The sequence below is a fragment of the Enhydra lutris genome, unplaced genomic scaffold (assembly GCF_002288905.1).
Source record: "Enhydra lutris kenyoni isolate GAN:26980312 unplaced genomic scaffold, ASM228890v2 scaffoldscaffold76, whole genome shotgun sequence".
Classification (NCBI taxonomy): Eukaryota; Metazoa; Chordata; class Mammalia; order Carnivora; family Mustelidae; genus Enhydra; species Enhydra lutris.
Window position 1 is genome coordinate 4,677,135 of NW_019154160.1, and position 17,999 is coordinate 4,695,133.

Consider the following 17,999-nt stretch of genomic DNA (forward strand, 5'->3'; position numbering starts at 1 on the left):
AAAAATACAAAGTCATCCATTCAATAAATAGTTACTGAACACCCCTGGGAGCTCGACATTCGTCCCGACGCGGGAGGGACACGAGAAAATGCAAGAAAAACACCCTGCTCTCACAAAGCTTACTGTTTTGTCTGGAAGCGCACGGGAAGCATTCTTTGGACAAAAGCTGTGAGGAGATCGAGAGGCGAATTAAACAGAAGGTCCCCTCAAATACGCTTCTCCCCACTGAGATTTTAACAAATATGCTAATAATACAAATAGAAAACATTGTACAGAGCAGCAGGCAAGAGTCAGAAGCCCGGACTCCCAATGCCCGCTGTGCCCCTACATCGTTATGATCATGAATGAAATCGAGGACACTTGAAACTGGAGATAGCACTAAGGGGCGCACTCCCAGGGTGAGCCCTCGGATGTACGGAGCCGCTGCCTGTCTCACACAACTGAAACTAAGCCAACACCACATGCTAACTACTGGGAATCGAAAAAATTAAAGTGAACACAGAACATAAAGAACACAGAATCAGAAAATAACAACAAACCTGCGGCAGAATCCTGAGTTTGCTTTAGAAAGCCCACTTCTCCCCTAGTCTCTAATACAGACCTATTTTCTTTACGGGGCCGCTGAAAATTTATACGGTCATTAAACTGTCAAGCCCTGCACCGACAACACTTATCACTGTTTCTTGTTCTGGAAAAAGTGAGTGATCTTGAGACCATGTGGGTACCTCTAAAATTCTGTCTCATTATTTCAAGTAGATAATGTGACATAATGCATGAGAGCTTTGAAAAAAAGCTGAATACTGCTGACAAGTACGCGGAGACGAGAGGAGAGGGCTTTAACTGGCATGCAGCGTAAGAAATCTAGTGGAGGGTACCTTTTTCTTCCTTATGTCCTCTTGTTTACACATTCGTTCATCTACTGCCCGAATTCCTTCACTGACAGATGACCTGAGACTCTTTAAAAGAATAATAAAGAAAATGTATTACAGACGTTGTTTTGTCACATTGCCAAGTTCCTACATCTCACTCAATTCCACAGAACTTAATACCTGCGCGGCAGTACTATGCAGATATCGACAAAAACACGATATACCAGACACAATTACTGTTGAGGGGACTCATGATCTGGGGGCAAAATGACACAAAGGCAGGGTCGCATGGCCAGAAGAAGAATGACACATATACAGTGAAAGTCGGGGGGGTGGGGGGGTGGTTAGAACAGAGAACAGGTAATCTGGAGCAAAGTACAGGGGAGTCTGGAAATGCGACGGGGCTCGAATCAGACTCTGAAAACGATGTGTACACAGCTGCTGAGGTGGGGGGGATGTGGAGAAGAGGTCCGTGCAGATGCACTCAGGGTCAGGGTCGGACAGGCACACAGCAGTGTGCACTGCAGGCTTCCTTCTGGAGAGAAGCAGAAACAGGAAGGGAGGGCCAACTTCACTGAGATGAGGGCTTTAGATTCTGCACGTTCTGGAGAATGAGAGAATGTCAAAGCACTGATGCATGATGATGAAACGTGGGTTCGGGAAAACTAGGAATCAAGAATGAAGACCAGAAGACCAGAAAAAAGCAGAGCGCATAGGTAGAGAAACATGTCCAGAAGCTAATGAATAAAGAGATAATTAGGAATTAGGGCCAAAACAAAGGTTAACAGAAACAACTAGAATAAAGTAGGCATATCACAAAAATTCCACAGGAAGGTGAATTAATTCACTCCATCAACATTATGAAACACCTCCTAGACGTCAGTATTGTGGGAGCCCACAGGGATACAATGAAGACAGAAATAGTTGTATCTCAGTGGTCTGAGAATCTCACAGAACAGCTTCAGAGTTGGGACCAGAAGGCAGGTCAGGCCTGTGGCTGAGCAGGACCAAAGTGGCTATAAAACGGGCCACGGAAAAGGGAGGGGATAGGGTCCTGGCAGGGGGCGAGGTAGGATAGGAGCCTGTGCGAACAGAGCAAATCTGCCTCCAGGGAGGGAGTTTGAGAGAAGAGTGGGAGGCCAAAGGAAGGTTAGGCTCGGGAAACAGCACCGCTACGAGGCCCCAGGAGGAAGAGGAACACCAAGAAGGCAGCAGGAGAGCCCCACAGCGGCTGGTGTGGAATCCAACACTGGACCAAGAAAATCACTTCCATTCCAAGGAAAAGTACCTTTAACAAGATTTTGTAAAATTCAAACAAGACATAAACCATGGAAAGTATCGGCTAGCTCAAGGCACAACTCAAGATTTTTACCTCTTTCACAAACTCTTTCCTGCCTACCCCTCCCCTGGGCTTCTCAGCACTGACATTTCTGTTACTCTGCATTTTTCTTGGTTCTGACCATGCAGTGTGTCTTCCCTTAAATTATCTTCTCTTTACATTCTCTCTAGGATGCAGGCACTGTCTTAGGGGCAGGATGCATGAGGCCACTCAAGCTAGAGGAGATGCACAAGGAAGGATGGAGTCGTTTACGAGAAGTTTATGCCAGGGCATCAGAACGGATGGAGGCCGGAAGTCAGGGCACCAGACACGGACGGCGGGAGTGGGGAAGACAGGGCAGCACAGTTTTCTGTTGGAAGAGATGCCACAACTCCCCTCCACAGTTCACCCGGGTGGAGTTCCTATTCCCAATGGTTTAGAGGTGGGGATTCCATTCCCACAACAGAGATTCTTCTGAGAGAACATTCAAATGTAACATTTATTAAGTATTACATTTTATTTATATTATCCTTCAGTTCCATTAGGGATTACACAGTTTTTGTAGATCAGCCCAGGAACCTAATCACATGTAAATTACGTGGGGGGGGGATATTTACAAGATTATAAACTGTTAAAATACAAGTCATTCGTAAGTTGGAAACCACTTACATATGACCAAAGTGGCATTAATAAGTTGAATTTGGAAATATGCTTCCTCTCCCCTGACATTTTAAGGCCGTCTACTCTGAGAATCTGTCTTCTTCAAATCGAACATGTTTTTTAGGTTTTTAGCATATGTGAAAACAGAAAATCATTTACAATTCTTCTGAAGGTGAATACTATAATCATGAACCATTAAAATACAACCACCAGTACCACCAACCTAACAGATGAAAAGAATTCTTAGAGAAAAGCCGATAAGGACAACATGCGTCACAGTAGACTGTTTTCATTAACTGGGGACTTACCAGAACTTCTTCTCGTAACTGTCCCAAAGGCACAGAAAGCTGATTGAGGGCTTTGTCCATGCCGACCTAAAGGCAAAGCCAGGTTGGCACAAACACATCACAATCAGGAGTAACAGTGACGTATCTACTTAACGATCAAAGCAGTACCAGATTTAAGTGATTTTTTTGGCACAACCGTATTTTGCTACTTAACTAGCTAAACAACAGAGGTGTTATTTGGCCATTAATGTTGCTCACAGAGTATGAAAAAATCTGCTGAAATACATGAAACTATAAAAATAAGGGAAGTCATGAGAAACGAAAGTTTCCTTAGGAACAATTTGCCTTTAGATGACATTTTAAATGAATGTGAAAAATTTTCACAGAAGGTGAACAGTTCTGTCTGTAATTGATGATACTCAGCCAGCTGATGTGAAAGTCTGATGGGCTATGTCTCTCTTAAACATTATTATAACCCTTGAGAAAAATCCAAATTAAACAGAAATAAAACTTTCTAGGTTTCTAATCCTATTGGGACATTTATCTTAGTGGTATATTTCCCCAAAGCAAATATGCATCATTAATTTTAATGCTTCTTGAAATTCCTGTGGAGCTGTGACTTTCTGTGCTTTTCTGGACAAACAGATTTAAAACAAAATGAAACATCAACAAGGAGATTTTTCTGCCAAGTAATAAAACTCAACATTTCTCAATGGCTTTTACCAACAACTAATAAGCTCATTGCAAATCATTCTTATATTTTTATAAAAACAAACTTTTAAAATATCAATATTGGTCAATGTTCCCTCAACCTAGCTCTGGCTAACAGATATACCTGGGAGTAAATTAAACATTTCTGTAAACGTGGTGCACATTTGCTCCTACAAATTAGTCTAAACCAAGGAAGACTTCAGGGTAATCACTTAGCAATTAACAAAACAACCCCTCGGATATTATTATCCTTTACTTTTCACTGCTGACTAATGAATTTGAAACATAATCAAACTAGAGCAGCCTTAAATGAATAAAAACTAAAACAAAAAAAAAATGCATTCCAAAAAGTTTAGTTCTTTTATTAATGAAATTGGTAATTTCTTCAAGTTTCTGGTGGGGGTGAGGGGTAATCAACTGAAAGGTTTCTAAAAACTCTGTCCTTTTAATAAATATGAAGGAGAGAGAACGTGTGTGTGTGTGTGTGTGTGTGTGTGTGTGTAGGACTTGCAAATTTCAGGTTTACCAAGTTTGTGGAAAGGTTGACAAAATCTGCGTAATCCTTATTGATGAGCTCAACCATGGCTGTTTTAAGAAGTTTATAGTAGAGTTCCAGATCTCCTCTTAGTTCCTCCAGCTGGACACGCTTCCTACAGTCAGACACAAAATGATCGACATCGAAATCTTCCTGAAAATCAAACCAGAAAGAAAAAATGACTGTACTGATATCACATTTTACCTATAAAAATAAAACCAGAGAAAGAATAAAAGAGAAACGCCATTCTATTCATTTAAGAGGCCGTATTACTGCAGGGGAGCACACACAGGGACATTGGGGGTCTGCTCACTTCATAATGGTGTGGGAAAGGGGGCCCCTCGCCAAGACCATTCTCTCCTGTTGCCTAACTCTACAAGGCACTTTATTTCTTTTAATTATACATTTCAAAGAGGCTCTTCTCAAAATAGAAACAGCTTTTTCTTCTTAATTTTAAAAGTAACAAATGTTCACTGTCAAACTTTCAACCAACAAAGAAATACTTATATAAAAGAGTAAAAAAAAAAAAATCACCCACTCTCTGATGCTCTGCAGTTAAGCACTGTTAATGTTTGTTTGTTTTTTTTCACTATGTAACACTGCAATTCACATCCTTCCAGACTTTGTTTTGGTCTTTCTCTTTACTTTTTTTTTTTAAAGATTTTATTTATTTGAGAGAGAGACTGAGAGAACAAGTGGGAGGAGGGGCAGAGGGAGAAGCAGACTCCCCGCTGAGCTGGGAGCCTGATGCCAGGCTTCATCCCAAGACCCTGAAATCATGACCTCAACCGAAGGCAGATGCTTAACCAACTGAGCCACTCAGGTGCCCTAGTCTTTCTCTTTAAAATATAAATAACTTTCAGGGCACCTGGGTGGCTCAGTGGGTTATAGCCTCTGTCTTCAACTCAGGTCATGATCCCAGAGTCCTGGGATCAAGCCCAGCATCGGGCTCTCTGCTCAGCAGGAAGCTTGCTTCCCTGTCTCTCTTCCTGCCTCTCTGCCTACCTGTGATCTCTGTCAAATAAATAAATAAAATATTTTTTAAGAAAATAAAATATAAATTACTTTTAAAAAAAACTGACATATAATGGAAACATGTTAGTTGCAGGTGTACAACATAAAAATTCCATATTTTTATCTATTTTGAAATGATCACTGTAATACTAATTAACGTCCATTACCAAACATACATTGTTTTTTGTGCTAAGAACTCTTAAGCTTTAGCAACTTTAAATATACAATGGAATACTACGCAGCCATCAAAAGAGATGAAATCCTGTCATTTGCAATGACGTGGATGGAACTAGAGGGTATTATGCTGAGCGAAATAAGTCAATCAGAGAAAGACAATCATCATATAATCTCCCTGATATGAAGAATTTGAGAGGCAAAGTGGGGGGCCTGGGGGGTAGGGAAGGAAAAAAATGAAACAAGATGGGATCGGGAGGGAGACAAACCATAAGAGATTCTTAATCTCACAAAACAAACTGAGGGTTGCTGGGTGGAGGGGTTTAGGGATAGGGTGGCTGGGTTATGGACACTGGGGATCGTATGTGCTATGGTGAGTGCTGGGAAGTGTGTAAGCCTGATGATTCACAGACCTGTACCCCTGGGGCTAATAATAATAATTATATGTTAATAAAAAATAATAAAATAAATATACAATAATATACAGTTATTATTTACTACAGTCACCATGATGTACCTTACATACCCAGGGCTTATCTTATTAACTGAAGTTTTTACCACCGGACCCCTTCATCCATTTCCTCCACAACCCCATCGCCTTTGGCAACCACCAATCTGTTCTCTATGACTTCATTTGTTTTGTTTTTTAGATTCACATATGAGGGAGATCATACAGTATTTGTCTTTCTCTGTCTGACTTATTTCACTCAGCACAATATCCTCAAGGTCCATCCATGCTGTTGCAAATGGCAAGACTTCCTTCTTTTTATGAATGAATAATATTCCATTGTATACACACACATTTTCTTTATCCATTCACCCATCGGTGGACACTTAAGTCATTTCCAAGTCTTGGCTGTTGTAAATACTGCGATATTCACTACCGTGAGTGTAAGTCTTGTTGGCCACTAGTGCCAGGTGATCTAGAGGTACTCCCTGGGTAGCAACTGCAAACCTTGGGGCATCATAAGAGCATGCAAGCTCCTTTCTAGGAGATACCAGAAAGCAGAAGCGAGGCAGAGGGACAGCGCAAAGATGGCACCTGTAAGCTCCATCTTTGGAGAATACCTTACTAGGCCCCCAGATCCCTGTTAAATTAGATGCCTGCCCCTCAGGGCTTTAAGATAAGCAAATGAGCCTCTTTCACAGAAATCTGAACGCTTTTCAGTGTGCTGCTTCTGTGCTGAGTTCCAGGGTGGGTGAGTCTACTCGCGCAACTGCTTTAAGAACTGTTTCTCCGTTTGCTACAGCTTTGTGGGTCTCATGGATGCAAGCCCTGATGGCTTTCGAAGCTAGATGTTTTGTGGTCTTGTCTCCCAGATGCAGGTCTTAAAAGTTGGGGTGCCAGAAGTGGGGTTCAAACCCTTTGCTCCTCAGGGAGAAGCCTGGGGTTTTGAGTACCCTCCCAATCCTAGGTTGCTGTACCAGGGGTGGGGTTTATGGCAAGACTGAATCCTACTTCAATGTAGGTTTTGTTCTCATTCACCTAACATGTAGGAGTCACTCGGCTAGTTTTAGGGTTTTTTCCACAGGAAATTTTTCCATATGGAGCTATAGATTCAGTGTATTTGACTGAAGAGATGAGTTCAAGATCCGTCTATGCCACCATCTTGAATGGAAACCCCAGACCTTCTCTATGTATGTGTGTACACTCTCTCTCTCTCTCTCTCTCTCTCTCTCTCTCTTAATACTGTAAGGGCCTATTCAGCCAGAGCAGCCCCAACCCAGTTGAACTGCCATTTTGTTGCAAAACTTAAAATGACCCTGCCCCCCACCCCCAGGGGAACTTACTCTAAAAACAAGTCCCAGGTAACAAAGTCCAAATACAAGGGTGGGTCAGGCCAGGTGGAGGTATTCAATCAGTGGGGGCACATACTGTCTCCTAGCTACCGAGTATGGGCCCCGCCCTTTGGGCACCTTTTGGGCGCCAATTCTGAACAAGGTAATAGGCTGGTTCAAATATCTACTAGGGTAAATTGTAATTCAATTGGTCACCTAGCATGACTGTGCAGCTTTCTCTGCGTGTTACAATTTCATTGGCCACCTGTGGCCAGGCCCAACCACATGGCCTTTGCTCTATAAAAGTTAGCCTGTGAAACAGAGAGGGGTCGCCCTCACTTAAAAGGGGCGGCCCCCACCGGTCTATTTGACCGTCAGTTTGATTCTTGATGCTTGGCCTGAAATAAAGCTTTGCTTGACCTTTGCTTTATATCTGTCTCGCTCCTTTAATCACAGACCCATTATTGGGGGACCCAACATTGGGGACCCAACAATACTCGTGCTATTCTAAACCATTTCCCATCTAGAGGCGCCCGGGTTACTCAGTGGCTTAAGCCTCTGCCTTCAGCTCAGGTCCCGATCTCAGGGTCCTGGAATCGAGCCCCGCATCGGGCTCTCTGCTCAGCAGGGAGCCTGCTTCCCCCTCTCTCTCTGCCTCCTTGTGATCTCTCTCTCTCTGTCAAATAAATAAAATCTTAAAAAAAGAATAAAAAAAAATAAAAACCCATTCTATAAAAAAAAATTTCCCATCTAAAAATATAACTTCAATATCTTTTTGTAAAACACATACATTTCTATTAATATTTTATGTGGATGTTGAGTGTTCCATTGAACAGATGTTCCAAATCTTTCATAACCTATTTCCAAGTATTGGTCTCACAGGATTAGCTATGCTGTGTTTCCTCTTTAGAATACTGTGATGACCCTGGTAGGCTTATATGCTTAGAGGCAATAAATTACTATCTACTTCCCCTGTGACTTTGCTACTCATTGACCTGTTTAGTCAGCAAGAATCAAATGTGATGATTCTCAAACTAGTTAAGGACACCTACACTTACTTCGTAATTATATAGTTTCATTAAACACAATGTAAACCAACAAAATATGAGTGGAAAAAGATCACAGTTCTTACGAAAACTAAGACGGCTACTTTGGAAAGATTTGATACAAAGGAATCAATAAGAAAATTTTTGCTAAGTTAGGTATGGGTGAGATAACCACATATTAGGTAAGGAGGGGGTGATCACAGGATTCTCACTCAATTCAGTTAAAGAAACTGAAACACAGAAAGCTTTTTTTTTTTAAAGATTTTTTTTATTTATTTGAGACACAGAGAGACAGTATGAGCAGGAAAAGGGGCAGAGGGAGAAGCAGATTCCCTGCTGAACAGAGAGCACAACCTGGGACCCCATTCCAGGACCCCGAGGTCATGACCTGAACCGAAGGCAGATGCCTAACCTACTGAGCCACCCAAGTGCCATGACAACTCTTCGGAAATCTAATCAGCAGCCAGTTCCCCGAGAAAAGACCTGGCACTGCTTCAATGGAGAATAAATGTACATATATTTTTTCCAAATAAAATGCTAAGAACTATATGTACCATTCCCTAAGAGTACTTGTTTAAACTGACTTTCTTAGTTAATCAACCATAGACCCGACCCTGATAGTGTCGGAGAGGAGGACTTCATACCAAACTGTAATTTCACAGTCATCTACTGAAAACCACCTGCTTCTTAAACTGGGGCCCGAATTAGCCTGGACCTTTCTCTCTTGAGACCATCTCAGACAACACCTTACATCATAGTTATGTAGTACGTCACGGGATGCGAGTCTCAGTTCATAATCCTGGCCATGCTACTCACCAACTGTATGCCTTTAGGTTGATCACTTTCCCTGCCTCAGTTACACATTGTTGAAGTTCTGAACTTCATGATGGCATTCTAAATTGTGTAACTGGGACGCCTGCGTGGCTCAGTTGGTTAAGCGTCTGCCTTCAGCTCAGGTCATGATCCCAGTCTCCTGGGTTCGAGTCCCACATGAGGCTCTCTGCTGAGCAAGGTGCCTGCTTCTCCCTCTGTCCCTCCCTCCTGCTCCTGAACACTCTCACTCTCAAATAAAATCGTAAATAAATAAATAAATTGTATAACTTAGCCTCAGTGAACAAATGCTATTAGGTAATATTAGTACTTAACTTACCATTTATGTATTTGTTCTCAGATAAACAAAAGTTGCATAACACATGACTAAATAACTCGGAACATCTGTGAATACTGGGTTAGGCAGCTTTTGCTGTGAAAAGCAAACCCAAACTTGCAGTGCCATAATACAGACCCATTTCACTTACCAAGAATGGTTTTACTTTATAGTAGATTTATATAGTAGATTTCCCAAGTATTTAAAAAGAAAGTATTTACAACCCATACATTTATGGTCAACTGATTTTTCACAAGGATGCCAAGACCAATTAATGGGGGGGAGACAGTCTTTTCGAGTGCCTACTACTGGGACAACTGAATATCAACACGCAAAAGAATGAATTTGGAACAGCAACTTCACACATACACAAAAATGTAACTCAAAAGGGATCAAAGATTTAAATATAAGAGTAAAAACTGTAACACTCTCAGGGAAAACAGGTGAAAATCTGTATGACTTTGGATTGGGCAAAGCTTTCTTAGATATGATACACAAAGCAATAAGAAATAACAGATAAGCTGAACTTGATCAAAATAAAAACTTTCGTGTGTCAAAGGACACTACTGAGAAAGTGAAAAGACAACCCACAGAATGGGAGAAAGTATCTGCAAATCATTTGTCTGACAAGGACCTAATAACCAGAATATGCAAAGAACTCTTAGAACTCAACAACAAAAAGAAAAATAGCCTAATTTAAAAACAAGCCAAAGACTTTTGAATAGACATTTCTCCAAAGATGATACACAGATGGTCAAGAGCACACATTGGGATGTTCGACACCCTTGGTCATTGGGGAAATGCAAATCAAAAGCATACGGAGATGCCACTTCACACTCACTAGGACAACTACGGTAAAAGAAGAAAAAGAAAAAGAAAAAAAGAAGAAAAGTGCTGGCAAGAAGGCAGAGAAGCTGGAACCCTCCTGTATTGCCAGCGAGAACGTAAAATGGTGCGGCTAAGGCAGCAATCAGCTCGGCAGCTCCTCAAGAAGTTACACGTACAATTCCCCAGCAATTCTACCTCTAGGGGTATGACATCGACAGAACTGACAACAGATGTTCCTGCCACAATCTGTACATGAATGTGCACAGTAGCGCTGCTCGGAACGGCCAAAAAGTATAAAGCCAACGACCATCAACTGATGAATGGATACTTAAAATGTGGAAGAGCCTCTTACACAGCAATAAAAAGGAATAAACTGTTACATGCTACAACACGAGTGAAGTCTGGAAACATTCTACTCTCAGGTTAAAGGAAGCCAGACACAAAAGGTCACGTTTTATATGATTCCATTGATATGAGATGTTCCAGAAGAGGCAAATCCATAAGAATAGAAAGATTCATGGTTCATGCATGATTCATGAATTGCCAGGGAATAAGGGGAGGAGAGAATTGGAACTAAGAGGTTTATTTTTCGGGTGATGGACATGTTCTGGAATTAGACAGTAGGGACGTATGTACCACATACATAGTAAATATACTAAAAACCAGAGAAAAGTACACTTTAAAATGGCAACTACTATGCTTTGTGAATTATATCTCGATGAAAAACGAAACAACTTAAATATCAACAAGTTAAATGCTCAGATACATTAAAAAAATCTAAAGTAACACTAATCACAGGAACACTGGAGAAGCTATATGAATTTCAGACAAAGCAGATTTCAGAGCAAGGAAAATTATCAGGCATAAGGAGGAGCATTAAATAATGATAAAGAAATCAACTGACTAAGAAGACACAATTATCCTTAACGTATATGTGCCTGATCAACGCAGGTGAGACACAACCTAACAGAACTGCAGGGAGAAATAAACAATTCCATTATCATAGCTGGTGACTTCAACGCTTCTCCATCAGTAATGGGCCGATCCAGCAGCAGGGCAATAAGGATCTGACAGATATGGCGCATTCTTTCATCCCAGACATGGCGCACTCAACACCACCATTGATTAACATACAACAGACGTCCACAGACAACTTTGCCCAGTAATAGTGCAACACACATTCTTCTTAAGCTCATAGGGAACACTCATCAAGACAGAATAATTCTGGGCCACAAAACACAACAAATTTTTAAAAATAAAAATTATACCAAGTATGTTCTCAGACCACAGTGGAATTAAAAATCAGTAACGGAAAGATAGCTGAAGAAGTCCAAAATACATGGAGATTAAATGGCACACTTGTAAATAACAGGAGACAAGTCTCAACAAAATACAATGTAGCAAAATGTGTGGGATGCTGCTTAAAGGGAAAATACAGTATTGAATGCAAATATTAGAAAAAAAAGATTAAAGTTAATAATCTAAGCTTCCATTTTAGGCAATAACAACAAAAATTAAATCTAACGTAAGGAGGGGCGCCTGGGTGGTTCAGTTGGGTAAGCATATGCCTTTGGCTCAGGATATGGTCCCAGGGTCCTGGGACAGAGCCCTGCATCAGGCTCCCTGCTCAGGGAGGCTACTTCTCCCTCTCCCATTCCTCCTGCCTGTATTCCCTCTCTCACTGACTCTCTCTGTGTCAAGTAAAACCTTAAAAAAAAAAAAAAACCTAAATTAAGTAGAAAAAAAATTAAAATTAGAGCAGAAATCAATGTAATTAAAACCAGGAATTTTTTTTTAAAAAATCAATAAACCCCAAGTCTGTTTCTTTGAAAACATCAATAAAACAGATAAACTCTTAGCCAGGCAAACAAAGAAAAAAAGGTAGAAGACATAAATTACTAATATCAGATAAAGAAGGGAGGACTACTGCTAACAATCCCAATCACTGTAAATTCAACCAAACATTTATGGAAGAAATACTACACAATTCTCTACAATCTCTTCCAGAAAGTAAAACTAGAAGGAATACTTCCTAAATCATTCTAGGAGATCATCATTACCCTAATACCAAAACCAATACTGCAAGAAAACAAACTACAAACTAGTATCTCTCATGAACACAGATACAAAAATCTTCAACAAAAAATAGCAAATAAAAGCAAAGAGTATATTAAAAAATTATACACCAGGATCATGTAGGATTTATTCCAGGTATGCAAGTCTGGTTCAACATTAGAAAATCAATGTGATCCATCACATCAACAGAAAAAAATCACATGATCATATCAATGAAGGGAGGAAAAAAACATTTAACAAAATCCACACCTCTTCATTATTAACCCTCAGGAAACTAGGAATAGGAGGACTTCCTCAACTTGATAAAAAATGTTTCCAAAAATCCACAGCTAACATGATATTAATACTGAGAAAATAGAAGACAGGAAATCAAGGCAAGGATGTCCCTCTTACTACTACTATTCAACACTATACTGGGAGGCCAAACTAATGAAATAAGTTAAGAAAAGGAAATAAAAGGTGCACAACCTGGGAAAGAATAAAACTTTGTTCACAGATGACATGACTGTCTACAGAAAATAGAAAGACTTCATACCCCACACCCACACCCACACCCTCCTGAAACTAGTCAAGTGATTATAGCAAGACTGCACGATACACAGTTAAAATACAAAAGTCAACTGCTTTCCAATGATGTATCAGACAAAGGGCCAGTATTCAAAATTTATAAAGAATTTATCAAACTCAACATCCAAAAAACAAAAAAATCCATTCAAGAAATGGACAGAAGACATGAACAGACCAAAGAAGACATCCAAATGGCCAACAGACACATGAAAAAGTGCTCCACATCACTCAGCATCAGGGAAATACAAATCAAAACCACAATGAGATACCACCTCACACCAGTCAGAATGGCTAAAATTAACAAGTCAGGAAATGACAGATGTTGGCGAGGATGCGGAGAAAGGGGAACCCTCCTACACTGTTGGTGGGAATGCAAGCTGGTGCAGCCACTTTAGAAAACAGTATGGAGGCTCCTCAAAAAGTTAAAAATAGAACAACCCAACGACTTAGCAATTGCACTACAAGATGTTTATCCAAAGTACACAAACATAGTGATTTGAAGGGGCACAAGCACCCCAATGTTTATAGTAGCAATGTCCACAATAGTCAAACGATGGAAAGAGCCCAGATGTCCATCAACAGATGAATGGATAAAGAAGATGCGGTGTGTACACACACACACACACACACACACACACACACACACACACATATTACTGAGCCATCAAAAACAATGAAATCTTGCCGTTTGCAAGGACATGGATGGAACCAGAGGAAGAAAGACAAACACCATATGATTTCAGTCACACGTGGAACTTAAGAAACAACAGATGAATATAGGGGAAGGGAAGGAAAAATAGAAACAGACAGGGAGGCAAATCACAAGAGATTCTTAACTACAGGAAACAAACCGAGGGTTACTGGAGGAGAGGGGAAGGTTGGGGTAACTGGGTGAGGGGTATTAAGGAGGGCACTTGTTGGGATGAGCTCTGGGTGTTGTATGCAACCAATGAATCACGAAATTCTAACCATGAAACTAAAAGTACACTATATGTTAACGAAATTGAATTTAAATAAAAAAATTTAAAAAGTCAATTGCTTTTGTATATACCAGCAATGTGCAAATGGAACACAAGACCATTTACACTAGCAGACAAAAAAAATTTAATACTTAGGTGCAAATCTAACGAAATAGGCACAAGATCTATGTGAGAAAAAGTATAAAATTCTGATGAAAGATAGCAAGCAAGGTAAGATGTGAAGTGAGAAAGTCCATAATCTTCGGTAAGAACACTCAATACTGTTATGAGGTCAGTTCTTCCCAAACTGATCTACAGACTCAATGCAATCCAATCAAAATGCCAGGAAGTTATTTTGTGGATATCAACATGTTGATTCTAAAATCTGGATGGAAAACTGGAAAACCAAGAGTCCCAGAGTAGTCAGTTTTCCTTTTAAAGGGGGGGGGGGAAGGAAATTGAGGATTGCCACCACCCAATCTCAAAACTTACTATGAAAGCTACAGTGATTAAGACAGAAGGTGCTTGGCAAAAGAGATGAACAAAGCAACGGAACAGAGTGGAGAGCCCAGAAAAAGATCCACACACACAGGCAAAGGCAATTCAATGGGAAGGAGAGTCTTCAACAAATGGAACCGGACGATGGGACAGCGACATGAAAAAAACAAACAAACGAAAAGAATAAAAACAAACTTTTCACACCTTTCACAAAACCTAAACGTAAAATGCAAAACTTCTTAAAGATAACATAAGAATAAAATGTAGGGATCCTTGGATTTGGCAATGACTTTTCATATACAAAACCAAAAGCATGATCTACAAAAGAAAAAACCGATGAGGGCACTTTATTAAAATTAAACTTCTCTTTAAAAGACACTCTTAAGAGAATGAAAAGACCAGTCACAGAGTAGAGAAAATATCTGCAAAACACATCCATGGTAAAGTACTTAAAACCAAAAATATAAAGATGTCTTAGTAACAATAAGAAATCAAACCTAATTTAAAAATGAGAAAAGAGGGGTGCCTGGGAGGCTCAGTCAGTTAAGCATCTGCCTTTGACTCAGGTCCTGGGATTGAACCCCACACTGGGCCCCCTGCTCAGCGAGAAGACTGCTTTTCCCTCTCCCACTGCCTGCTGCTACCTCTGCGTGTGCTTGTGCTGTTAATAAATAAATAGAATCTTAAAAAAAAATCTGAAAAGATGCTCAACTTTGTATGTCATTAGGAAAATGCAAATTTAAACAAGGTACTATTATATATCACGTAGAATATCAAAAATCCAAAACACTATTAATACCAAATGCTAGCAAGGATGTGGGGTAACAGAACTCTTCATTCACTGTTGGTCAGAACGCAAAATGGGAGACATTTTATAAGACAGCTTGGCAGTTTCTCACAGAACTGAACACACTCTCACCATAAGATCAGTAATTGTGCTCCTTCGTATTTACCCCAAAGAGCTTAAAACTACTGTCCACACAAAAACCTACACACGGATGTTTACAGCAGCTTTATTCTCTGAAGTGCCAAAACTTAGAAGCAATCCAAATCTCCTTCAGTAGGTGAACAGGTATACTGTGCCACACCCACACAATGGATTATTCGGCAATTAAAAAGATGAATTATTAAGCCTCAAGACTTGGAAGAACCTTAAATGCATATTACTAAGTGAAAGACCAGTCTGAAAGGCTAAATACTGTATGATTCCAACTATATGGTATTCTGGAAAAGGTAAAAATTAACCAGCATTTTTATTTTTTATTTATTTTTTAGGTCATCTCTACACCCAATGCGGGGGCTGGAACATACAACCCCGAGATCAAGAGTCAGATGCCCTAGCGACTGAGCCAGCCAGGTGCCTCTGAAAAGGTAAAACTCTAGACAGTAAAAAGATCCCGGGCTGCAGGGGTGAGGGAGGAGGGTGCAGACAGAGGAGAAGAAACAAATAGATGAGGTACAGGGGGTTTCAAGGCAATGAAACTAGGCTGTAAGATACCGACAGTAGGTAAATAACATTATACATTTGTCAAAACCCAAAGAACTATAGAAAGAGGAGTGAACCCTAATGTAAACCATGGACTTTAGTTAATACTGTATCAATGCTGGTTCATCAGTTCTAACACATGTGCCACAACAATGCAAGACATTAATAATAGGAGATACTGAAATTAGAAGAAAAATAGCTTCTCTTTGTACTCAGGGGTATTTCCTATCTGAACCCAGGTAAAGTACAAGTCCCCCAAAAGGCCAGGAGTTGGGAGATCACAAGAGGTGTTAGAACACAGGAAAAGAAATGAGCAAAGCAGACAAGTTACAAGCAATTTAAGAACCATTAACCATTAGAGAAGCAGTGACATCACTTAAAATTAAAACCAAGTAGAGTTTAAAGGTTTAACTACTTTACTAACTAGCTGCATTCAGGGATGGCAAAGACTAATTCAAAATAACCTGAGAATTAATCATTTAAGACTTACCAAAAATCCAATTATTAGTAGCTTTAACACTATGAAAATTACATAGAATTTTGGAAAAGATCAAAGTTCTCTAAGCTGCCAAGAAGTAAAACACTCTTTCCCAAATACATGGACTTATAAGATCACTATGTACTATCTCCATGACAGAAACAGAATCCCCCGGAACCATCACTCTGTAATGATGAGAAGTACTAAGAGGGCACATGAAATTTATGATCTCTGCCCTGAAACATACCATTTGATTGAGACAAAAAAACAAAATAGTTAAGCACTAACCTGCATACTACATAGGTTGAAAGACATAGAAAGTTAGTGTGAGCTCATGTATGTGTGTTTCCAACCATTCTTGAAAACTAATGGACAAAAGAGATGAATAAATGCCCCTGTATATCCCGCAAATATTCCTTAAATATTTATCATGCAACTCCAGCTCTGCTCTAAGACCTGTGGACACAGTCATGAAAAGGAAAGACAAGGTCTCTGCTTTTAAGGAGCATATATTCTAATGCACGAATGAAGAAATAAACATGTAAACAAACAAACATGATATTAATGAACAGTGATCAAATAGTGATTAATGAATAGTGATCACAGCTAAAAAGAAAACAGGATACCGTAAAGGTTTGAATGACAAATGGGATGTACTTTAACTTGGATGAACCAGGAAAGACACTTACAGAACAATGAGTTGAGATCCAAATGACACAAAGGAGCTAGCCACGGGAAGTGTGGGAAGAGTGTTCCGGCCCAAGGGATCAGCATGTGTGCAAAAATGTCCTTGGAGCTCTTCCCTCCAGCCCCTGCCCTCAAATCTCTGACCCAGCTAGGTGGGGACATAATCTAGGACTTGTGTCTCCCAAAACTCATTCTAAATCTTTATTTGGTGACTAAATTATTCAAGCTTGAGAAATTAAAAACATATGCTAACAAGATCTTCCCACCATCTACAGAGAGCTCATCTTAAAAGCATCATGAAATAGTAACAGTGAAATTCTAAGGAACTTCTGTTCTAACATTTTAATCAATTTTATATCTAACTCCTTCGTTGAATTTATATACCTGTTTGACATACTTATGGAGAGACAAAAAAAAAAAAAAAAACCCACCCTACATTCTGTAAATTTATTCATCCATCTAACAAATATTTGGGTACCTAATTACACTCTGTTCCAGCTGAATTCTTCTCTTTGTCTCTTTTTTCCCCTCAATTTAACACCAATCGCAATCTATATAGGCTTTTAGTTCGCTTTTCAAACTTAATTTCTTGAGCTATTTAAAGGAATTATCTAGTTCTAGAGTTCTCAACATTGGTCACACATTAGAATCACCTAAGGAACATTTTTAAAGATTTTATTTATTTATTTGACAGAGAGAGAGAGAGCCCAAGTAGGCAGAGAGGCAGGCAGAGAGAGAGGGGGAATCAGGCTCCCAGCTGAGCAGAGAGTCCCACGCGGGGCTCGATCCCAGAACCCTGAGACCAGGACCTGAGCTGAAGGCAGAGGCTTAACCCTCTGAGCCACTAAGGAACCCCCTCACCTGAGGAACTTTCAAACAA

The 17,999-nt window shown here is 40.0% G+C and overlaps 1 protein-coding gene across 3 annotated transcripts in view; it reads right to left on the reverse strand.

Moving 5' to 3' along the window:
- The window catches only part of LOC111160512 (component of oligomeric golgi complex 2), a 53,438-nt gene that overhangs the window by 29,480 nt on the left and 5,959 nt on the right, over positions 1 to 17,999 (reverse strand). For 2 of the 3 annotated variants that reach the window (XM_022523661.1, XM_022523660.1), the window contains exons 2-4: positions 4,372 to 4,533; positions 3,156 to 3,221; positions 876 to 956 (exon numbers count right to left, since the gene is read on the reverse strand). In XM_022523661.1, the coding sequence (XP_022379369.1) occupies positions 876 to 956; positions 3,156 to 3,221; positions 4,372 to 4,533 (309 nt within the window). The remainder of the gene's footprint in view (positions 1 to 875; positions 957 to 3,155; positions 3,222 to 4,371; positions 4,534 to 17,999) is intronic. The other variant, XM_022523662.1, reaches the window with a different exon arrangement.